Below are 23,394 nucleotides of genomic sequence, written 5' to 3' on the forward strand. Positions count from 1 at the left end.
TCTTGGCCTGCAATTAATTTACAGTACTAGTCCCTGTTTCTGAAGGTTCATAGAAATGAACCCTCTAAAGGAAGAGTACAGGCTCTCATACGTTCCACTGCAGGATGAACCCCAGAATGCGACAAGGACAAAAGCGCGACCCTTATCGTCAGCCGAGCAGGTGTTTCTACAGTCTCAGGCACAGCCATTCTGGGCATCAAGCTGGACCTTGGAAATTCTGAGTTGTCTCACATCGATTGTGTTTTTCATTGCTATTATTGTGGTTCTCTGGTATTATGACGGAAGGCCAATGCCTGACTGGCCCTATGGCATTACTCTCAACGCGCTAGTATCCGTTTTAAGCACGGTTATGAAAGCTTCTATGGCTTTCATTGTGGCCGAGGGCTTGGCCCAGCTCAAATGGTCGTGGTTTCGTGGTGGGAACAAGTTGAGTGATCTACCTCTTCTTGACGCTGGAAGTCGTGGGGCTATGGGATCTCTTCTTGTTCTTTGCAGAACTATGCCTCGGTAAGATGTGGTGAATCTCATTTTTGGAACCCGAACACTTATTCTTTTTAGGCACCTCATCACGTTTGGATGTTTGGTACTGGTTATATCCACTGCTACCGATCCATTTGTTCAGCAAGTCATGTCTGTCAAAGAGCGACCGATTCATGCCCCGGGTCACTCTTCCGTACAAGTCTGCAACACCAGCACATATACGGATTATGGTGAAGGCGCCGGTCCTGGTATGAACCAGGTACCACTTGCATCACTTGGAGCCATCTACTCTGGCATCTTTCAAACATCCAGTCCGAACAGAAAAAGTATCATGATGGACTGTCCGACCGGAAACTGCACCTTTGCACCATATCAATCCCTGGGATTCTGTAGCCGTTGTGCGAACATTACAGACTCCCTGACGCTCTCGAAGTCCGCGATTATCCCCAGTGAACCTACTTACAACTACAAATTACCCAACGGACTCATGTTCTCAACTTCTATAAACGGGATGTACTTGATGAACTCAACATCATCACGAAACCTTATCAAATTAGACACGAAGGACAAAGCTTCGATTCTCAACTTTACTGCAATTAGTGCATCGGGCTACGGGGTCCCACCTCAAGTAAGCGCAACTGAATGTGCGCTTTTCTTCTGTGTCGACACATACCACGCAACCGTGCAGGGCGGCACATTCTCAGAAAACCGAACCGCCTTCTCCACCACAGCGAATACTTCTTCGGTCCTCGAAAACTTCTCCCTAACGCCAGACACATGTTATACCAATGGAACACGACTTGAAAAGCCATACAACAGCACCGACGACTGCTCATACAACGTCAACTGGCTTAGTCGCTTAGCAATGTCGAACTCGATCTCCCCACTTCTCCACGGCCACGGCTCGCTCTTTATAAGCAATAGACCAAGCTGGTCTTCCAATGTCATCCAAGCTCTGTACGGAGTCGAAGGCAATTACACGGACATTAACTCAGTCTTTCAAGCACTAGCTACTACGCTTACCATCAATGCGCGGTCCAATGTCTGTAAAGAGAAAGTCAACGGAATCCCGTGGACCACTCAGTCATTCATCCGCGTGAGCTGGAAATGGATGATTCTCCCAGGGGCCTTGGTTGTTCTAAGTATGACTTTCATGATCATTACAATCATGCATACAAGAAACCAATATATCTGGAAATCGTCGCCTCTGGCTCTTCTTTTCTCGGAGCTGTTGATTGATGAGCCACTTCCGCTACGATCGGATCCGACTCTGAAGGGCATGGAGAACACGTCGAGGAATATGGAAGTCTGGCTGGAGACAACTCCGGAGGGAGTTAGATTGAAAGCTGTGCCGACTTCGCGACGATAACTGCAACGTTACATATTATCCAAGTGTTGCACACTCATTTTATAAGTCTAACGACATCCTAGTACATAATTCATCCAACCTAAAGTATATTACAAAGGTGAATAGTGCATATCAAACCCTTGTCAAAGGAAAGAGGCAAATAAGCGAAATAGAGCCTCTAAACTCTGCATAAATATCCGGAGCCTCGAGGCTTACAAATGGAAAAAAAAAAAACCGTGAAGCGGAATTCCGCACGCTAAGAATGAATAGTGGGTCTCGTTGGCCAATCAAATCGTGCTCCGTCCGACTCTAAGCTCAAATCGCCTCTTACGCTTACATATATTCGACGCCTCCTCGCTCTGAATTAAGGGATTTTGAACTACTTTGCCTACGAACTTGAGCTTAATAATCACTACTCCGTTCATCGCCATGGCTCAAACACTTACCCAGATCCGTAACTGGAATGCGACCTTGAAGACTGCCCGCCCTAATATGGTGGCGCTCTTCGTTGGAGGTACTGGCGGTATCGGAAGAAGCACCGCCGTTAAGCTGGCTGCTGCTGTCGCTACCCCAACCATTTACATTGTTGGTCGCAATGAGAAGGAAGGTGCTGAGGTTATGCAGGAGTTGAAGTCCGCCAACAACAATGGCACTTACTCTTTCCTCTCTGCGGATGCATCCCACCTACGCGAAGTAGATGCCGTGTGCCAGAAGCTCAAGCCGGAGTTGTCATCTCTGGATCTCCTTTTTATGACTATTGGAGGACTTTCATTCAGCAAAATTGGTAAGCAAAGCTTCTTCCATAAGTGAAAACTATAAAAATGACCCAAATCTAATTTATACAGAGGGTGATAACAACATCGATGTCAATCACATTCTCCGCTACTACAGCCGTATGCGATTCATCCAAAATCTTACTCCCGCCCTCGAGGCATCTAAATCCCCACGCGTTGTTAGCATCCTCGGTGGTGGCAAGGAGATCAAGATTGAGGAGGACAACCTCGACCTTAAGAAGAGCTGGTCTTTCACTGGAGGTGCTGGCTACGCCTCAAGTATGGTTTCAGTTGCACACGAGAAACTTGCATCGGAGAACCCTTCCATCAGCTTCATCCACGGCTTCCCAGGTGTTGTGTCGACACCACTGTTCAAGAAGTTCTTGGGACCTATTTTCGGTTCGATCGTGGGATTCCTGAGCACACCCCTGTCCATGTCTGCTTCTGAGAGTGGAGAGTGGCACATATACCTCTCTACTGCTGAGCAGTTCAAGTCTAAGGATGCTTCCGGTAACGGCTCTTATATTCTAAACTACGATGGAAAGGATCTTACCAACGAGGCGATCATGACTGAGCTTCGGGAGAAGGATTTCCCGACCATTGTTTGGAAGCACACCCTGGATACTTTTGAGAAGCTTGCTTAGTGATGATATCTATGTATTTTCTATGCGATCCTGTATGGCGCGAGTTGGAGTTGGTCTTTTAGTTGACTTCAGTTAAGGATGTGTTATTCAACGAGAAATACAAGGGAAACTGAGGCTAAACAGTATGATTGTCGCTTATTGCTGTATCTAAATCATCCTTGTGGGTCCCATGGCTCATCCTCATTCTGCCATTAAGTACGCTAATATTGACTGAAGTCAAGATCAACGGGATTAGGGTCACTCAATAACTTAAAACATCTAGTCTGAAGAGACCGTCAGCTGTCCGATATAGGTGATCATATTGAACTGTCGATCCAAAAAATGCTAGATATAAAGCAGATATCAACTCATCCGGGTATCAAATTCCGGGATCTATAGGACTTCTGGGTACTTGACAGGTAGGTACCTTGTGCATGGCCTCATCAACATCGCCCAGAATCTCAACCAAAATTTTCTTCTCCATATAACACACCACTGACTGAGAAATTAAATAACCGGAATTCATATGCATACTATTTTCTAGATATCATTTCAAAGCACCTGACGTGGAGCCCTTGACAGTAGACCCTGCCGAGTGTTTACCCGGTCATTGACACCGTCCAGCTCAGGTTCCTCTAGATAGCTTGCTCCCCTGTGCACGTCGCACGTGTTAAAGTCGAGCTGCATTTGTACAGTCTTCAAGTCCCACTATTCTAGTAGAATACTTTCCAAGGGCGCACGTTTATCCATAACTCCTTGATTTAGCATGTCTCTATACCCCACGAGAGGCCATAGGGACCCTGGCTTACAGTGGGGCCCCGCTGGATATTAATTAGAAAAACAATAACAATAACAATTAGGCTTTGGAGTATTTGGAAAGACCCTTATCTGCTCAGGTGCGCCGTTGTGGCTGCTTTCGAGAGGGTCTGCTTCTAAGCGATGTGATCGACACTGTCAAACCCTTATTGAGATGCTATTCGTGAGTACAGTACTTTATATTAGGTTTCAATAAACATTTCCAGCGGCCCAAGCTCAATGGCTGAATTTATACTCGCATTCTAGAAGGAATGAGTATCGTCGAAACAATTACTAGAGGAATTTTTGAAAATGGCTTTCCGATTTAATGCTTACCCCTCGAACTCTACACAAATCCACCAATGATGGCACAGTCCCTGTATGCTGACGTGTCCACATGCAAAGTGGCGTCCTCGTCAAGACTTAGTTCGTGTGGGGCGCCATCATAACATTAAGGCACATCGTCAATAACAGCCCATCAACCCCGAAGCCCTACCAAACAACGCACGTGTGCCAATCCTGCGTCATAGAAATAGTATGACGACAAATTAGCGAGCATCAACCCACGTCCCCAGTTCCAAGTTAGGTCTGCATGAATTAGCCGATTAGAGATCACCCCACAGCAAGATGCCCGGGCGTCCGTCGGCGCCATCCCGCGCCGAGTCCTTCACGGCTGCATCTAGTGTTCAGGGTGCATATTGTGCAGAAATATATAACCGCTTCTAATTCATTCGATTACAGGACGATGCGGTGGATTTGACGACTTACCCGCTTTCATCTTATCCAGCGTATCAGATCTCTTTCTTCATATGTGTGTTGGTTATCTGCACCCGATTGGCGTTCCTGGTTCAGTTGCATTGCATGAAGCACGAAATACTTAGCTTCAGTCCTGGGGTGATCTCAGTGCTCGTTTACGTATAAGTAGCCATCTTTGACCCAAGTTAGAACAACAGACAAGTCAATTGAATCCATTGATCGCATTCCAAACACTATGTCTTCTTACACCCCGCGAGGCTTGTTGGCCTTGGCCGCTATGGATCTTCTTATGGGAGCCCAAGCTGGTCTCGTTACCTGTGACAGCAGCACTGAAGTTCTGAGCTGCCACAACACGACTGCTGTCTCTGATATGTGCTGCTTCAACTACCCTGGTGGTTCCTTGCTCCAGGTTCAATTCTGGGATACTGACCCCTCTGTCGGTCCCACTGACTCGTGGACTATTCACGGTCTCTGGTATGCTCTCCTATGCTTCTGATATTAGTACTCTCAGCATATTTGATCTGGTTTCTGACATGTCCAAGGCCCGACTACTGTGATGGTGACTACGGTGAGGACTGTGACACCTCCCGCGAAGCCTCCGATATCGAGACCATCCTCGAGGACCAGGATCGTACCGAGCTACTCGAGTACATGAACACATACTGGCTCAGCGACGACGAGTCCGCGAATGAGTTCTGGGCCCATGAGTGGAACACGCACGGAACTTGCATTAACACCATTGAGCCGAGCTGCTACACCGATTACACTGATAACGAGGAAATTGGTGACTTCTTCCAGCAGGTTGTTGATCTGTTCAAGACTCTGGATACGTACACGGTAATTATTCTCTTGTCCCTCTCCTTGCACATTCAGTGTCTAGTATTTGTTTGATTACTCATAATTAATCACAGGCTCTGTCCGATGCTGGAATTACTCCTACCGAAGATGCGACCTACACTCTTGCTGAGATTCAGGATGCCCTTGGTGATATCCACGGTGGATACGAAGTTACTCTGCTGTGTGACGATGATTACCTTTACGAGGTGTACTATTACTTCAATGTTTATGGTAGTGCTGTCAACGGTACCTACGAGCCTTCTACCCCTCGTAAGTTGATCTGTTCTTTCGCATATACGCATTGATGCTAATTTTTTCCTTAGTCGAGGACTCTGACTGCCCTACCAAGGGTATTAAGTATGTTCCCAAGAGCAGCAGCTCTAAGAAGGTCAAGAGGGCTGGAACTAGCCACCGTGGCCGTGGACGCAAGGCTTAGATTCGAACCATACTATGTGTCTTGTGTTGTGATGAGTTTGAGAGGAGGAATATAAAAGGGGGCAGTGTCGGGCTGTGAAGTTTTATTGCAGTTGATTTGTCGCTTCAATCCAATTCTATACACTCGTTTGAAATTCATGCGCATGAATTAAGTTTACGGAAGATACTTTTGAGTTTTTTGACAGCATTTGCTGGGAATGTGGTTCTGGTAGTGATCGGCCCGTATGAAAGTTCAAGCCGCAACCTTATCATGGAAGTAAATTTTGAGGTCGAGTTCTACACAATCCGTGGGATTTACGAATGAAATACATATGTTCTTATATAGGAGAGATCATGGAGTAAAAAGAGAAATTTCTTTGCATTAGAGCAATTACCAGTCTAAACGGACGCCAATATCGAGATAATGCCGAAGTCAAAAGTTCAAATAAATTCTAAGAAGTACATCTGTAAACGAAGGTAAGAATCGAATACCCCATAAATACCCAGGTAATCATTACCCAAAAGACTCCGGCAAACATCTAGTTACTAATATGTGACCTAGTCCTTCACTCCAAACGCCTAATTAGAGGCACTTAGACAGCGATCGCGAGAGCGAGGGCAGCGACGACGGCACCGAAGATGGAGCCAGCGGGGCGGGTGGCAGCACCAGTGTAGGCAGTGGAGGAAGCAGAGGCAGAGCTGGAGGAGCTGGAGCCAGAGCTGGAGCCAGAGACGCCAGAGCTGGAGCTGGAACCGGAAGAGCTGGAGCCGGAGCCGGAGGAGCTGGAGCCAGACACGGAGGAGCTGGAGCCGGAAGCGGAGGCCAGGGGAACGGAGGCAGTCATGGAGCGGAAACCGGAAGCGGCAGCAGTGCCGTTACCCTTGCGGCCGGCAGAGAAGCCAGAGACCTTGGCGCCAGAGCTGGAGCCAGTGGAGGAGCCGGTGGAGGACTTGCCAGAGGTCTTGCCGGTGGCGGAGGCGGTGGCGGAGGTGCTAGTGCTGGTGGTGGTGGAGTTGGGGCAGGTGAGGTCGAACAGGGGGGTGGTGCTCAGGGTCTCGCCGACAATACCGAAGGAGGGGCTGGCACCGTAATCCTGCTGGATGTACCACCAGGTGTTGGTGGTACCGAAGAGAGAGCAACCGACAGTGTCCCAGTACTTCTTGGCGTTGGCGACGGAAGGAACACCCTCGTTCTCAGAGTCACCGCTAACGGGCCAACCAGTCTCAGTCACCCAGATCTCCTTACCATCAGCGACGGCCTTGGTCTTGGCGACAGCCTCATCGAAGAGGGCCTGGGCGTTGTCGATGTCGTTCTCATCGGTGGTCTGGTAGTAGGGGTAGGTGTCGAAGCCGAGCCAGTCAATCTCGCTGATGACAGCAGAGTTGGAGGTGTTGGTCCAGGCGTCCCAGGTGTCGACGTGACCGATGGTGGCGCTGCTCAGGGTGGTGCCGGAGATAGCGCTCTTGACGGACTCGATGCACTTGATCAGGTCATCGGGGTTCATGCCGACGCCAGCATCGGACTCAACACCAGTGACGGAGTTACGGTACAGATCCTCAGAACCGACGGAGATACCGACAACCAGCTTGGTGAAGGAGGTACCGTAGGTGCTGATGGCAGATGTCAGAGCAGCGATCTCGTTGTCGATGTTACCACCGGAGGTCCAGAGACCGAGCAGCAGGGAAGTCTCCTCCTCAATGGCGGCCTCGATAGCCTCAATGGGAGTGTTTGTGGTGCCACCCTGAATCATAGTGTACAGACGGGCGCTGGTGAAGCCGGAAGTGCCAACCAGGTTCTTGGCGTTCTTGAACTGGGAAACGAAGTCGGCCTTGTAGCGGGTGCTACCATCCTCGTTGGTAGAGCCATAGTTGAAACCCTTGTAGGCGGCCTCAGCGGAGGCAATGGACAGGGCCAAAGCGAGAATCTGCTTCATCTGCATGATGAAAGTGAAAATATAAAGAATGTGTAGCAAGTTTATTTGCAAAGAATGACTGTGTATGTGAAAAAAAGAGTGTCACAAGGAAAAAGAAAGTTGATTTTTGAAGAAAGAGAGATGAAAGGAAAGAGAGAAAAGGGAATGAATATGTATCTGGGGAAATGAAAAAAAAGGTAGGGCATCGCATCCGGTCTAGACAACGCCACTGTGTAGTCGAATGGAACCTGAAGTGGGGCGCGACACGTTTGCTTGTCTCTTGTCCCTTCCTGCTTATTGGTCTAGTAGTTTCCAAAAATACTCGACATCCAATGATCGCCTGGAAGGTGGGTTTGTGCCCTGGCAGACGGAGAACGGATTCCTATTGTGTCATTTGTTGGCCCCGGATATATTCTTTCGCTGCTGGTTGGCATATCCATTAAAGTTTGCATTCGTCCACAAAATCTGACTCGTAGAACAAAGTCCCTGTAACCCTCGATCCACCTGAACTCCCCTATGCATCCATGGATGAGGGTGTTCGAATTTTTTGCCAGAAGCCAACTCCTGTTTGGCTCCCGGAAGCCTCGGCACACGGGACTGCCCGAGTTTCTAAGACACTTTTAAGTGAAGCAATTGCAAGTCAATTTATGTATTATTACTGACTCCGTAATGATCAGCCACATGTTTCAAATACCTCTAGAAGATGAGCGAAGCCACACATGCAACGAATCACAATGTGATTTGGCTTTGTGATCGGGATCATCCTGCGCGCTATTCCCGTTTGGGTCCATCGGTACCTGTAAATCCTGCCTTACATCACAGGCATCAGTTACCGGTTGTGGCGGTGAATTTCCGATTCTGCCGCTCATAGCAATGATGTGCATTCTAGACTCCATCGGCCTATTGCGTCTTGATCTCTTACGGTCTAGCCTATTCTTCCCTCCTTTTATGATCCGCGTTCATCTTAATATTGGATCGAATCTGTCAAAATCTCTAGTCTGTGCTATTATTGTGAACTCCGTTCCCAAATTAGATACCCCAAATCCCTAATGGATCCGCCCCAGAACTCCCTCTAGTGCCCTGCAGTTTCTTAACCCGTCGAACAAGGGTCCCGACGCAAACGGGTCCAATGCATGTACAAATCGTGATCGCCCAGATGATTACCAAATATGTCTCCGATGAATCCGTCGCTTCTGTTCCTGCAGAGAAGATCCCTTGGCTTTGCGCAAGTGACGCAATCAGGTATCCAACTTCCCCTCGAGCGACCATGACTAGACCTAGTATAGATGCCGGATACAAGGCCTTGGATTTAGGGGGTAGCCTGACTGTCGTCGCTGATTCAGTAGTCTGGGTGGGTACCTGATACCCCTGGTTAAGGGTACTATCGAATAAAGCTGCGTTTTCGCCCCTATTGTGGATTATTGGGCTATGCCTCGGGCTCGGGCTCGGGCCCGGCCTTGTGGATTTTGCTAGATTGACCTCCTTAGACCTCTCTCCTGGATGGCCTTTATTTTTAGGGCAGCTTGGTCGAGCAAAAATGTAACGAACATAAGAAAGTGGCTTTCTAATCGTTTTCACCATATCAGAAACGGCACTCGAGGAGAAGCGCACCAGCCATAACCCTGTTAGCATCTTTCCAAATGCCATCAGTAAAGCATAGATGATACCCCGCCATACTATACTTCCTTGGAACATCTCTGTGATGGGAATTGCGAATCCAATTGAAGCCTATCTATCATATTAGTATGTTTCAAGTATAGAGAGCATGAAGACTGACAAAGAACAGCGGGATCATGATCCGACCCACAGGCTCCTTATAATACTGTTCATACACCTTCGTCCCTGTTGGCCTCTCCTTATCCTGCGAGTTCTGTGAATGCCTCGCTTCTGACTGCAATCCATCAGAGACAGGCGTCTCCTTCGACTCCACGACCAACACATCAAACCAGGAGACAATCACACCCGCCAGATAGGCAGCAAAGAGACTCGAAGTGCCTGCATAAGAAGCCCCTGCAACAATTCCGACCAAAGATACCGTCTGCACAAGGAACGCAAATTGCATCGTTGCCACGAAATCCAGCGCCCTATGCTTTGCCACGAGGGCCCTTTTTAATAATGGTCCAAGGCAGAAATTGCACCCAAGAAGGATACCAAGTGCAAATCCAAGAGACACGAAGACTGGTCGAATGACCGTTGTTGGATTGAAAGATGCGTCTGTTACCCCAAGACTGGAAATCGCCTGTATCATGACGAGGCCTATAACATCATCTAGCATTGCGGCAGTAGTTGTGACAGTTCCCAGATGCGTAGCAATCAGTTCTGTGCTAGATAGAGTAATGAAGGTCGTTCCTAAACTCGTTGAACTGAGAGCCGCACCAGCGGCAAATGCTTGGACAGAGCTTGCGGAGACCAATTCTTTGAGAATGAAGGACAAGCCAATCGGAGCACCGATCCCCGTGAGTGCAACACATATGGAGAGAAAAAGATTGGCCTTGACGGACTTCATTGATGTCGATAGGCCACCTGCTATTACGAGAAAGAGTCTGAACATGCATGGAGCTGAAACCTACTCTCATATACCAACATTATCAGGCCTAAGTAGCCCAATTTCTGATTAACTGCCTCTGCCTCGTGGTCGAACCATTTTGCACCAGGCGTGCCCCAAAGGATCCCAATTAATAGCTGGCCAATCAGGCCACAGGAAATGAGCTTGTCTAGGGCGACAATCATCAGGTTGAGAGCTAGTAGGAATGCCGTCCAGCTGAGTAAAGTGGTGATTGACGACTCGGTATACGCGAACGCTGCGTCTGTGCTCCCAGCCATCTGGATGTTCGTGGCGCAATTTGCGCGAATTTTATTTTGGTAGCATGAAATAAATCCTGGGAAAATAGCGAGCGTTTTGACAGGGAAATACCCCGAGTTTGGGGTTTGTTTAGAATGTACTCGGTACATGATTTATGCGATCGAATGAATCTGAAGTATGCTGACTAAGATCTCAGATGGCTCGTGAAGGCAGATGTTTACAACCTTCTAGTGGAAGATGACGATGTTGTGTTCAAAATGATGTTCGTAGGGTATGTACAAGACTATAAAACAGATTTGATCCGATGATCGCAAAACTAATGCTCCGAAACAAAGATACCGGCCATACCCATACCCTATTGAAACTGTCAGTATATATCGATGAAATATGTTGAAGAGCAGACTTACAGTTCCCACACACATCGAAGTCACAGCGATGCGCTTGTCTTGGCGACGCAGCTCCGACAGCGCTGTAACAACCTGGCGGGCACCTGTCGCGCCGAGAGGGTGACCAAAGGCACTAGAAATTGTTAGATATACTCAACTTGGAGAGTATGCAAATCACTTACATAGCACCACCACGCGGGTTGACCTTGGCCTCATCGAGACCCAACTTGCCAACACAGTAGACACCCTAGCAAAGATATTAGTATGAATTCAGATCAAATAGAAGATTTTTAAACTCACCATAGAAGCAAAGGCCTCGTTGATCTCGAAGATATCAACATCATCCTTAGACAAGTTGAATTTGCCCAGAATCTTAGGAATAGCAAGAGATGGCCCAATACCCATAATTCTAGGCTCAAGTCCAGTAACAGTAGCACCACAGAACTTAGCAACAATAGGCTGGCCAAGCTCCAGAGCGCGGGACCGCTTCATCAAAACCAAAGCAGCAGCACCATCAGTGATCTGACTAGCATTACCACCTGTAGTAGCGCTAGGAGTCCACTGGGGGAACGCAGAGCGAATCTTGCCCAGTCCCTCAGCAGTAGTACCGTACCGAATGCCATCATCCCGGTCAACAATAACATCCTTCACCTCGCCAGTCTTGGGGTCCTTGATCTGAGTCTTGACAGGCACGATCTCATCCTCAAACCAGCCAGCCTTCTGCGCACGCTCGGCTTTCTGGTAACTAGCCGCAGCGAACTTATCGTGCTGCTCGCGCGAGATGTTGAATTGCGCCGCGACGTTCTCGGATGTCTGGCCCATGGGCTGGGAGTTCTGGGATGCGATGGGGTGCTTGGTGATAAGCTCGGTCATCTCGGGGGCACCGCCGTCGGCGTTTGTGCTCATGCTCTCGGCTCCGACAGCAATTCCGACATCGATTGAGCCGGCGATGATCTGGTTGGCAATGTTTTGGATGGAGAGGAGACCGGAGGAACAGAAACGGTTGCAGACTGAGGCGGCTGTTGTGACAGGGAATCCGGCGGCCAGGACGGCGGAGCGCGCGACATAGGCGGCGCCTGGGGCGAGGCAGTTACCGACGCTGACATCTTCGACGAGGTTGGGGTCGATCTTGGAGTTTTCGCGAACGGTCTATGTGTGTTAATTGAATTTCTTTTATTTATTATGTCGGGGCACTCACGGTGAGCAACGAGACAAGGAGGGTGTCGATGCTGGTGTCCTTCAAGCCACCTTTGCGGGCCTTGGTGAGCGGTGTACGCGCAAGGTAAGTGATGACCTGGTAAGAAAAGGGTGCGGTTAGTTGCCTGTTTGTATATGAATGTACGACCTGCACTTACGACATCGTCGGGGTTCTTTGCGAGAAGGCGCTGCTTGGCCGAAGGCAGAGCCAATTGGTTGCCGACCGAGGATAAACGCTGCTGGGGGGACGACATTTTGGGATATAGATGTTTTGGAGAAATAACGTAGGAAAGGACAGCTACATTGGACGGGTCGGCCTTTTTTATTTAGTATCCGGGGTTACAGAACGTGGGGCAAGATTTGGACCGCGGCTCCTTGAGCACCGGCATCTCGGCATCGGAGGCCGTGCTTGCTTTGCAACCGAAGGAAATGCCGTTGCGATTACGGAGACGGGTGTATGATACGTGTATTTGGGAGTCCTCGGCTGATTATGGGGGCTCTCATTGGTGTCATGGCGTATATTACAAGGCGGCCGGCTTACGTATGTCATAATATTGTTTCAATAGCTGTATAACGTAGATTACGCTGGTGAAGCCGATGTCGGGTATCTTGTAGAAAACACTAAACTTGTGTATAAGAGACATCTTATAGCGACCATTGAAGTATCATGTGGTATATTCTAACTGAAAAGTCGTAATGGTATCCGGTCAAGCTAATACCGGGGTAAACCGCGCCAAGATCGGGGTATAATATTTAGGTGACAAGTTGAGTTTGCCGTACCAATCCACCCTTGCTAGCCCCGTCACGAACGGCAGATCATATCTAGCCAGCTTCCGTCTTGAGCTCACCATTGTGGGGGGGTGGGTCTCTTTTATAACTTCCCAACGATTTCCCCAGACTTCACATTTGCAACAATCGTGCGAAGCGTGTCTAGAATCATTGTCCCAGCTGCTCCGAGATTTACTCGGCGATTGAACCTCATTTGCACCGACTGGAAACATCTGCGCTCCCTTGGACGCAATGAATCTGTTCGCTGAAGCGAGTGTGCCCGCCGTGGCAATGGCGTCGGCTCTGTCCGTCGCTGCCGGGGCATACCTTAATGCGAAGTTCTCAATCTCCACAGACCTGTCTGCCCATTTCAATGACAAGGCATTTGGCAAGCGACTTGGCGAGCGCATTGGCCAGCTAGGCGAATCTCCCACTATTTACAAGCTGCTCGAGCGGGTAGTTGAGGTCGAGGGTCAGGGAGGGGCAGATGCTCTCTGGTTTGAGCATAAAACCTGGTCGTACACACAATTGAAAGACTGTGCGTATCCTCCATCTGCTTCAAAACGCAGTCGACGGCTGACTTTTCTCTTGTTTAGTGGTTGACAAATTTGCTGCTGTGTTGCACGAGCGGGAGATTAAGGCTGGTGATTTCATTGGTGTGTTCACTACCAATTCCCCGGAAATGGTGGTGACACTGTATGCGCTGTCAAAGTTGGGCGCCGTGGCCGCCATGATCAACACCAATTTGCGGGGTAAGTCACCTGTCTCGATGCGCAAGGATACTTGCTAATAAATTCAGATGACACTTTTATTCACTGTCTCAATGTTTCTGGCTCTAAGTGCATTATCTCAACACCCGATTTGGCCCAACATGTTTGCGTTGATCTACCACACGTATCATTCGGTCTTACATCCTTCGAGGGCATCTCCACTGGCCCAGTGGAACTCATCACAGCATCAGACCTGCAAGGATACTCTACAACAGGCTTGAAGCCAGCCAAGCGCACACTTAAGGACTTGACAGCTCTTATCTACACCTCGGGCACAACAGGAAAGCCTAAGGCCTGCGCAGTGCGAAACATGCTCGCAGTAGTCACATCTAACCCTCTTTCGAGCGACGCCAATAACAAATCCAAGTACTATCCCCTACGCACATATTCATCTTTGCCCCTTTTCCACGGCACAGCATTCTTCACTGGATTGTGCTACTCGGTCGGAAACTGCGGCACACTCTGTCTCCGCCGGAAATTTTCGGCCTCACAGTTCTGGAAAGATGTCCACGACTCCGGTGCCACGCGTATCCTGTACATTGGTGAACTCTGTCGCTACCTTCTTTCTACACCTCCGTCGCCATATGATGCCAAGCACAACTGTATCGTTGCTTCAGGCAACGGACTCCGTGCCGAGATCTGGGAAAAGTTCAAGTCACGATTCAATGTGCCTGAAATTCGCGAGTTCTACCGTTCCACGGAGGGAGTTGCTAAATTCGATAATCATGGCGAGGGTGTCTGGGGTGCCGGGAAAGTGGGCTTTTCTGGCCCCATCCGTCGGTCTTTGGAGGATGATAACTTCATTGTGAAGTATGATACCGATACTGAGATGCCGTGGCGGGACCCTAAGACTGGATTCTGTGTTCGTGCCAGCCTGGGTGAGGAAGGTGAGGCGATTGGACGTGTGCGTGATCGCGGCCTGTTGATTGAGTATCTGGGTAATGAGGAGGCTACCGAGGGTAAATTGCTGCGCGATGTATTCCAGAAGGGCGATTTGTTCCAGCGCACAGGTGATCTTGTTGTTCAGGACTGGTCTGGGTGGGTCAGATTTCAGGATCGTGTTGGTGATACCTTCCGCTGGAAGGGCGAGAATGTTAGTGCGGGTGAGATTCGTGATCACATCTGTCGTATTGAAGGCGTTCATGATGCCGTGGTTTATGGTGTGAAACTTTCCGGGTATGTTTGATCAATGACGCTATTGAACGAAGTATCACTAATACCCTCCAGATACGATGGCCAGGCTGGTGCTGCTGGAATCACCTTGGAAGATCAATCTGCTGCCTTCCAGGATATCTTTGCTGCCAAACTTTACCCTGAGTTAAAGAAGAAGGGTGTCCCATCATACGCCTTCCCCCGACTTGTCCGTTTGATTGAGAAGTAAGTTCTTTTTTTTTCTTAAATATGCAAACGCAAAAACTGACGTGGAGATCAGGGTCGCGACAGGTGTCACTTTCAAGCAGGCCAAGGGTGATCTAGCCAAGAAGGGCTGGGATCCCCGCAAAGACTCAACAGACAGCCTCTACTGGTTGAATGGAACCAAGTATGAGAGACTCAATGAGTCAGGTTGGTCTGAGATTGAGACAGGCAGGGCTAAGCTGTGAGCGCTTGGTTTGTTCAATTAAGATACCATGATGCGAGTATATAGATAAATAGAGCATGTATATTTTGTTACCAGAATTTATAGTCTGTGCCCAAGGTACTGAGGTCATGGCATTTGTTTTCCTTCTCAAGTGATGCGGTATTTCAAGGACATCCTCAATCTTTGTCAAAAGTTTGTGGAAGGAAGAATGGCGTCAACTTTTGTGAACGCGGGGCGCGAGGCTGAGCGGGGAAGTTATCAAGCCCCGATTTGGAGAGTAGAAATAAATGAAACCCTCGTCAAGATCAGACGCCTGCTTGACTTCAGTAGGAACATATGTTTGGAGCCGACAGTGCTCTAAGCCGGATATGCGAAAATTTCGCTGATTCTATTTGCTTTAAATTTGAGCTCTGGTGATCTCGAATGCATCTTTTTCGCTGGCTCGATCAGCAACTTCACATCTGTGATAGGGCTCAATGAGCAGAATTGCGATTCCATGCCCTCTGGGGAAGCATTGCCCACAAAGTCCCTTTGTGGTTGTTCAAGGTGTGTAGCGAACCGAGCTGCTTCGATCACTTTATCAAGCATCACCGCGCCTAAATCTGGTTTGCGGTGGCTCTCAAGTCTCGCATGATATAGTCTGCATTTTCATCATCGCGGCAAGCCAATGATCGTTTTGACCTTGTTTTCGAACGGATCACGGACTTCTAGGTGTGCGATTCCGCAAATTTCGGGTACTGTCGCCATCCGAACACGCTCTTCCGCAATGGGTCCTGAGTCACCAGTCCACGTCCTAGCTTCGAATGAAGTGAATCTAGATAGAATCTAATCTTCAAAATTCCCTAACCCACTTTCCAGCCATGGCAACCACGAAGATACCTCACCATTCAATTCCCGGGACAAAGAACACTAACACAAACACCAGGCAACACAGACAAACGATAGAAACCATGATTGATTACTTTCACATATCTCTGCTGGTTGCTGTCATGTGTGTGAGGGCAAATCCGAAACAGGTTCCCATCGATTGATTCTTTGGCCTTTCTGATGTGGCTGTTGTGTTTTCATCAAGCCGTTCTGTAACTTGTCGACCTGGGCAGGTATCTACAGCACGCCATCAAAAGTCTCAGATTGAGTAACATAGTTGCCATATATTGTGCCTTTGCATCTTGATCAGGTAGTAGAATCAACAAACATGACCAATAGAACAATTTTGCAAGTGTTGCTCAAATTTGCGGTTTCAATGAAGTCGTACGCGGGTGAGTTGTTGCATTGAGAAAGTTATCTGTGGCTTCTTTTTCTCCAATTAGAAACCTTGTTTGATTCCAGGCCGTTCTCGTCAGCAGGGAGGGCAGCATTGGGAGTCCTGGCCGATTCATTGGCGTATAATGGCGCATAAGGTCTCCTGTTTCGCCGAGCTCATTCTGAATACAACGCGTCAATACACGAACCAGTCTTTTGCCATAGCGTCATCCTCAAGCCCCTGTGTCAATCATGGTCATTCTGTTAAAGTCCCAGGAGAGGCGGAATATCTGACTTTTTCGGCCATGAAGCCTAATCCATTCCGAAATGTGGTCTGCATGGTGCCTTGAGAGCTGTCTTCAAAAACCCTCGAGGGAGCCTTGCTGGTCATCGTAATATTCTTCTTTATGTCTTGATGTGATACACCAAGTCATTATTTGAATCCTGCCTCTTGAAAACAAAGTTCTGGCACTTGAAGTGGGCCCCAACTCGTCCTGTCGCTTCAAGCGCTTTGGTGCGAATCGCGCGTTGCTTTAGGACTGCAAATTCCCGGAGGTACACCGAGTCGTAGCCTGGTGTCTCCATTCCTTCTTTTTGTTCTTATGAGCCCTTGTCTCGGCCCTGGCCATACTTCTTCTGAGCGTAATTGAGCATCATCGCATCAGAAGGCAATACGGCAAACATCTCAATAGTCCAATAACCCAAGATCTGTTGCGGTCAGATAACTGAGATTCTTGGATCGAAGGAGGGATATGATAGGCCCTGACTTTCGCGTGCTGTTGGACACTTGTCCACACGGTCTTCTTGTAATATCCTGTCAATCATTGCCTTTCTTTGATCCCCTGTGTTCACTGCTTTTTTTCAGGCTTTTTTTTCACGCCCTTTGATGGCTTAAAAGAAAATAAAAACCGAGGCCTGGGTCTGAAACTTTGGATTTGAACGCCTAGCTTCCTCTTTCGTGGCAGGACGAGGAACAGTGGTCCAAATGGAGAAAAAGCGGACACAGACAGAACCGGACCCGTGGAAGTAGGCTTTTGTGTTGTTTCGAAACCAAAATCATCCGATCCATTTGAATTCGATTCTAGGTCCAAGTTTTGACGCTCTTGTTTCAATGTTGTCTTTGGAGGGCAAACAGGTTCCCCTCGGACATACTTTCGGATATTCTGACTTCTCCTCGCCGAAGAGCAAACTGGCACTCCACTTCATGCCCTGCGCGTCTTGAATATGATCTGACCGATATTGAAAACTTTTCCTTATTCTCGTTGTAATAGGTGCTGTGGACCTTCAGCTTCAAGGCCCAGCTAGCTGGTTTGGCCTCAAGATTCTCTCGGCCAGTGCACCATGCAACAGTCTGGTATTCCGTCCACATGAGCATTTTGTCGGTCATTGTAGCCAGCATGATCTGTCTTCATCTTCGATATTCCTCCTGAGCCTGGTTCCTGTAGAGAAAAGTCAGTCTCGATGTATCATGTTTGATAGGGTTCCACTGTGACTCACCCATGATCAAGAGAAAGCACCCTCCGCCTTTCCCTTACCTCCGGAGATCATTTTAATATCAAGGGTGGGTGGATGGTAGTAGAAGAGAAGAAGAGAAGGAGAGACAAAAGCAAGAGATTCTTTTTATAGTCGACAATCCTGCTGCCTGAAAAGAAGCTTGCACGCGGAATAACCTCATGTTTCTTGCGTGTGTCTCCACTCGAGCTTTCACTTGTGCAGTCCTCTGGCTTGGTAAATATAGGAGCCTAAGACTGCAAACAGATCAACTCAATGATTGATATTCCATCTTTGGAAACAGCCCTGCAGCCTCAATATTTACAAGATACAATAATCTCCTGGTTTATATTATTGATCGTTACTAGTCAGAAAGTGAAGGCAAGGTAAGCTATCAAAGTAGATCTGCTAGTCACGAGACGAGAATTGGGACTCCAAGTTTGCCCTCGCACAACAAGCCCGCACAAACAGAGTGAGAGCATCATGACGAATCTTCTCATCCGTGCATTTCCGAATCACAAACTGCAATATCGCCGCGAATTCCATCGAGAACATGAACATCCGTGCCCCAGACTCAGCCTCAGTGACAAGCCCAACTATACGTGCAAAGTGATTTTCACGACCACCATGTGCTGCATCCGATCTCAACCCATCATTGGCCCAGATCTTGCATACAAGCCATCTTGCCTCAAATAAACGATTTCCACCCTTCCCCAACCGCCCACCCCGACGCTCAAGGTAGCATAACCTCGCAAACCACGCGTCAAGATCTTCATTCAATTGAAGCCGTATCCCATCTCTCGGCTATCCCTTGACCAGCCTCGCAAAGCCCAGCCCCACACATTGTCCCGTAAGCAATCTCAAGACCTCCCTCGCCTCCTCAACCGTTCCAAAGTCCCCAACACCAACAACAAACCTACCTAACCTCAGCCTCGGAAACACACCAAAAATCCGAAAAAAGAAGAACAAAGAAGTTCAAATACCCAAAAACCTTCTCTAACGCCGCTCTAGGCGTATAAAAACCCATAATTCGTCTCGAATGCGCAAAATGAATCATCACCGCACGCGGATCACCCCTCCAAAGCTCAATGATAATTACAAAAATACTAGCCGTAATGAAGATATCAAGATCAAGGTTGCTCCTAGCCCTAATCATTCCCGTAATAGCTTGGTGATAGTGGCTAAATGCAAATCTCAAATCAGGAACCGTAGGGCAAGGTTTACGTCAACGGAATGTTCGAAGAATGAACTTGTAGCCATAGTCGCATGTCTAGCTATAGGCTCGTGTTTTGTCATTTGGGGTACTATAGTTGACCAAAATGACGATGGACCTGCCAGCATTGGGACGACGTATTCACAGAAGATTCGAGGGCTCGGATCTCTGTTGCGCTTGCCCATGGTATTCCTAGGGGATTCTCTGGGTTGGGGTGCTTTACTTGCATGTTTTGCAGCCTGTGTGGACTCATTCGAGGCCTTTACGGGGCATTGCGGGTTCGAATTTTGGCTGTGATATTTTCGGTCATTTTAGGGTTTGACTCTGGGCTTTTGAATCCTTGAAGGGATATTAGTGCGGGGTTCAAGTATCAGGCTGGCGTTTTGAGAAGGAATCTTGATGGCTGAAGGAGTCAAGTTCACGTCGAGTGGGAGGCTATTCAACTGGTCGGGCACAAGACCCACAGTAAGCCTACTAGGATGCTACAAAATCGGGGTCATAGTGTGAAGTAAAAATCCGAAGTAGAAATGTGAAGTAAAAACAATCAATGATCTCTCGTAAGAGTATTTATACAATCAAAATGCAACTGACAGTCGACTTGATAAACAAAAGTCATGCAACAATGTCCGCTACGCAATATCTACAGCGCATGTTCCCCAAAATTAAATACACAGACGCTCGGAGCAGATCGCATTGATCAAATCGTTCTACGATTGCCCTGATCATCTTATTCGAATGAAAGCACCTCTCTAAAATCTTCCCAGGTCAAAGAATATGCAGAAACATCTTAAACTCCGACGGGGCCACCGTCTGTGTTTTCCACCTTCTCCTTCTTGGCAAGATGCAGACGACGTGCCCACTTCATGCGACTCTTTCGGATAGCACGCTCCGTGCGCTCCCATGGGTAGTTGACGGGGGACTCTCCACCAGTGAAGATGAAGAAATCGTACAAGAAGGCGCCACCGAAGGCACCGCTGATGGCGCCAACCCAGGGACCGTAGAACCAGTACGCGTTGAGGAACAGCTCGCTAGGGTAACCCAGAGCCAGAAGAGCTAGACGGGGACCAAAGTCACGACTGGGGTTAAATGCAGCTCCTGTCTGGTAGGCAAAGACCATACTGAAACAGGTGATGACAAGACCGACAATGAGGGAGTTCATACCGGCACCGGGTGGGGCGTTTTGGTCATCACCAAGCGCCAGAACGGTACAGGCGAGGAAGGCTGTTCCCAAGAACTCGTTACCGAAGGCAGTTCCAGCGCCAATCCAGGCTTCACGTTGGCTGGTCACGAAGCTAGTGACGATGCCAGTATCTGGGTTGCTCGCAAGCCAATGCTGGATGGACTCGTAGTAAAGTCCGTAGGCCGCGAGAGCAGCACAAAAGGCACCCATGAACTGAGCAGCGAAGTACTCGGGCATCTTGCTCTTGGGGAAACCACGGTAGAACCAAAGCATAATAGTTATAGCAGGGTTGAGGTGAGCACCAGACACACCACCAGAAATGTAAATACCGATCATAGTGGCGAAACCCCAAGACCACGCGGTGGTGTTAGGGTTACCATCATCCGCGATTGTGACAGAAAGATCGGCACAGAAACCAATTGTGAGTTGAACGAAGGCCCCCAGGGCCTCGGCAAGAGCCTCGCGGTGATGGGTACGATAAACAGACCAAGTGGTGTGATTGTTGTGAATTTCGTCTTCCACCAGTTCCTGGACCAATGGGTGCAGATCCTCCGGGTGTGTTGATTCATCAAGAACGGGGATTTCAAGCTTATCCTCAATCATGTCGTCAACCAGTGGCGGCTCTTGTTGCTCGGGAATAGCTCGCAAATCATCGCCGAAGTAGTCGTTTCTACCAGGGGCGTCTTCAGTTGTTACTGAAGAGTCGCCCTCCTCTACTGCCGACAACGCATCCTGATCATTGTTGTTCCAGCGAGATGGACGTCTGACGCGACTTGAAGAAGTACGAGACATACGCGATCCCTGTCTCGACCCTTGTCTTATAGACGTGGTGTCACCGCTGAGAATTTTGTTCATGAAGGCCTGCTCACGCTGCAGACGAGCATCCTCAACCTGTGCCGCCATTTTCCGGGGGTCAGCGTTCTTCTCGATACGTCCCTCCTCCAGGTCAGTTGGGTCGACATCCAGACCATATCTCTGCGAGTTTTCTAATGGCAACTGGGCATTTTGGCGTTGCTGAATCAACTCATCCCTGGTCGGCACCATGCCCGGTCGCACCACACGGGGCAAAGGCTTCGCCAGAGACCACACCGGCTTGGCGTTGGCGGGCTGCTCATATGACGGATTAAGCTCACCATAACCAGGTTGCACGAAGGGCTCCTGGGCCATCCGCAATTGTGGTGTCTCTTCCGGACCGGCCATTGTGAATTTGCCCTGAGTTCGGGCCGCCAGTGTTGTTCTCGGAGCTAGACTGGGGATACTTGCGCGGCTACGGCGTCGCAAGCCATCATCATCATTATTGATCTCTGATGGTCTTCTAGCATCTGATGTTCTTCCCCTCGGTGAGACTGCTTCGTCTCTAAACTGAGAACTCCCGGTGGGAGAGGCAATCCTTGCCGCGCCCGACTAAAAAAAGAGAAAGACAAGGTTAGGCGACAATGTATTTAGATCAATTTTCGGTCGAATACCACTCACGGTCGCTCTGGGCCTCGACAGATCTCCATCTTCAGCATCCATGATTGCTAAGAATTGATTTCTCCTATTTTATATTGACGGTTGTCGAATTTAAGGATGCCAAGACCGGCAAGGTTCAAGGCACGTTCTGAAGATATCCAACGGTCGGAAAGGTGGGCGAATGTAGCACCCGATGAGGCAAACAAAGGCGAAAAAAGCTAACTTGAAGGTGGAGGGAAAACCGAGGAGACAATGAACTCCTGAGTTCTCTGGGTCCCTGCTAAGCGATGGTGGACATGGAACCTGACGCAATGGCTTCAGATCATCGAGATCTCCCCATTGGCGTACTCAAGCTTTGCAGCAGGAAAGGAATCCCAGTCAATAAGGGAGTGGCGTAAGCCACTCAGGTTCCTGTCCTGATCCACCGTGGAGTCGACGCGCCATATTGATTGAACCATGGCATAGCGCCGTCTGAATCCACCACCACCAATTGGCTCTGGTTGAGCGGGTTCAACGATATTCTTGATTGCTCAGTGGGCCTGCAATCTCCACCGGGATTTTTTTTCTTTTCCCGACCGCATCCGAGACAGTTCGCCGAGCATGATTTTATTGGCACGAGCTTGCAGTGAGGAAAGGAGAGGTTGCGATCGTCGGGATTCCCCTTTTTTCGCTACCTGTTATCGCTTACAACAAAAACGCAGTACCTTTGACAGGGGCCTATTCTCCACTTTGATAGCGCGCTACAGGAGATTAAATCCCTGCCGTCCCGTTCGTCATAGTTCATTGCGTTGGCTGGTTTTTTGGCAGATCCTCGGGTTTGCGGATTGTATGGATGTTGATGGTCCACATTTGAGGATCAACTGGACCGTCTAAATTTTCATTCCATCCCTAACTCCGAGCATTTAAGTTGATTTCCTCCGATAAATTACTGACCCCTATCAGACCAGTTTGATGCGTGTCAAGCCACGAACCCGCCACCAAGCCACGGTGGATCTCAGCCGGAATGATGAATCTGTCTGCGATTTAATTTATCTTGATACACGGGCCCTGCGATCGTCAACTTACCGTAAGCCAAGTCTGTTCGCCAAAGTTTCCATGCTTGAACTGTTACATGATTCAAGTGCGGGGTTAGCGTTTTGACTCGACTCGAGCATTGAAGTGGATCAAATCTTTTCTTTCCTTTGTGCCGTTTTATACGGTTCGTGCCTTATTTATCCCTAGCGCTTCTTCATAATACTGAACTTCGCCACCTTGGCACGACGCTAATGCAGCAACCTACAAAGGATTTTGCGGTGGTAATCCCCACACATTAGAGGGTGAACAACCAGCGTTAAGAGCAAACATTTGGCAATGACGTCGCACATATCAAGTCGC

At 48.7% G+C, this 23,394-nt stretch overlaps 9 protein-coding genes across 9 annotated transcripts; 4 read left to right on the top strand and 5 right to left on the bottom strand.

The window, feature by feature from the left end:
* Positions 1–55: 55 nt before the first annotated feature.
* On the top strand, positions 56–1,849 carry N7503_010091 (DUF3176 domain-containing protein; the record flags this gene model as incomplete). Its single annotated transcript, XM_057069637.1, has 2 exons — positions 56–507; positions 559–1,849. The coding sequence occupies 2 exons, from the start codon at positions 56–58 to the stop codon at positions 1,847–1,849; spliced, it is 1,743 nt and encodes a 580-aa protein (XP_056916248.1).
* Positions 1,850–2,257: 408 nt separating this feature from the next.
* Positions 2,258–3,245, top strand: N7503_010092 (short-chain dehydrogenases/reductase; the record flags this gene model as incomplete). Its single annotated transcript, XM_057069638.1, has 2 exons — positions 2,258–2,612; positions 2,674–3,245. 2 exons carry the CDS (start codon positions 2,258–2,260, stop codon positions 3,243–3,245), a joined length of 927 nt encoding a protein of 308 aa, XP_056916249.1.
* A 1,765-nt stretch (positions 3,246–5,010) lies between these two features.
* On the top strand, positions 5,011–6,048 carry N7503_010093 (T2 family ribonuclease; the record flags this gene model as incomplete). The annotated part of the gene is made up of 4 exons (XM_057069639.1): positions 5,011–5,249; positions 5,318–5,612; positions 5,687–5,882; positions 5,936–6,048. The coding sequence occupies 4 exons, from the start codon at positions 5,011–5,013 to the stop codon at positions 6,046–6,048; spliced, it is 843 nt and encodes a 280-aa protein (XP_056916250.1).
* A 571-nt stretch (positions 6,049–6,619) lies between these two features.
* bgt2 (GPI-anchored beta-1,3-endoglucanase EglC) lies at positions 6,620–7,966 on the bottom strand (the record flags this gene model as incomplete). The annotated part of the gene is made up of 1 exon (XM_057069640.1): positions 6,620–7,966. One exon carries the CDS (start codon positions 7,964–7,966, stop codon positions 6,620–6,622), a length of 1,347 nt encoding a protein of 448 aa, XP_056916251.1.
* A 1,723-nt stretch (positions 7,967–9,689) lies between these two features.
* On the bottom strand, positions 9,690–10,762 carry N7503_010095 (cation:proton antiporter; the record flags this gene model as incomplete). Its single annotated transcript, XM_057069641.1, has 2 exons — positions 9,690–10,462; positions 10,510–10,762. The coding sequence occupies 2 exons, from the start codon at positions 10,760–10,762 to the stop codon at positions 9,690–9,692; spliced, it is 1,026 nt and encodes a 341-aa protein (XP_056916252.1).
* Positions 10,763–11,058: 296 nt separating this feature from the next.
* Positions 11,059–12,579, bottom strand: N7503_010096 (putative peroxisomal 3-ketoacyl-coA thiolase (Kat1); the record flags this gene model as incomplete). Its single annotated transcript, XM_057069642.1, has 6 exons — positions 11,059–11,097; positions 11,150–11,261; positions 11,311–11,375; positions 11,429–12,277; positions 12,327–12,422; positions 12,484–12,579. 6 exons carry the CDS (start codon positions 12,577–12,579, stop codon positions 11,059–11,061), a joined length of 1,257 nt encoding a protein of 418 aa, XP_056916253.1.
* A 766-nt stretch (positions 12,580–13,345) lies between these two features.
* On the top strand, positions 13,346–15,464 carry N7503_010097 (putative bifunctional fatty acid transporter/acyl-CoA synthetase (FAT1); the record flags this gene model as incomplete). The annotated part of the gene is made up of 5 exons (XM_057069643.1): positions 13,346–13,631; positions 13,690–13,845; positions 13,893–15,039; positions 15,091–15,240; positions 15,296–15,464. 5 exons carry the CDS (start codon positions 13,346–13,348, stop codon positions 15,462–15,464), a joined length of 1,908 nt encoding a protein of 635 aa, XP_056916254.1.
* Positions 15,465–17,792: 2,328 nt separating this feature from the next.
* Positions 17,793–18,059, bottom strand: N7503_010098 (uncharacterized protein; the record flags this gene model as incomplete). Its single annotated transcript, XM_057069644.1, has 1 exon — positions 17,793–18,059. One exon carries the CDS (start codon positions 18,057–18,059, stop codon positions 17,793–17,795), a length of 267 nt encoding a protein of 88 aa, XP_056916255.1.
* A 2,116-nt stretch (positions 18,060–20,175) lies between these two features.
* On the bottom strand, positions 20,176–21,768 carry N7503_010099 (MIP/aquaporin family protein; the record flags this gene model as incomplete). The annotated part of the gene is made up of 1 exon (XM_057069645.1): positions 20,176–21,768. One exon carries the CDS (start codon positions 21,766–21,768, stop codon positions 20,176–20,178), a length of 1,593 nt encoding a protein of 530 aa, XP_056916256.1.
* Positions 21,769–23,394: the final 1,626 nt, after the last annotated feature.

The sequence above is a fragment of the Penicillium pulvis genome, assembly GCF_028828015.1.
Source record: "Penicillium pulvis strain IBT 33274 chromosome Unknown scaffold_8_segment0_segment0, whole genome shotgun sequence".
Classification (NCBI taxonomy): Eukaryota; Fungi; Ascomycota; class Eurotiomycetes; order Eurotiales; family Aspergillaceae; genus Penicillium; species Penicillium pulvis.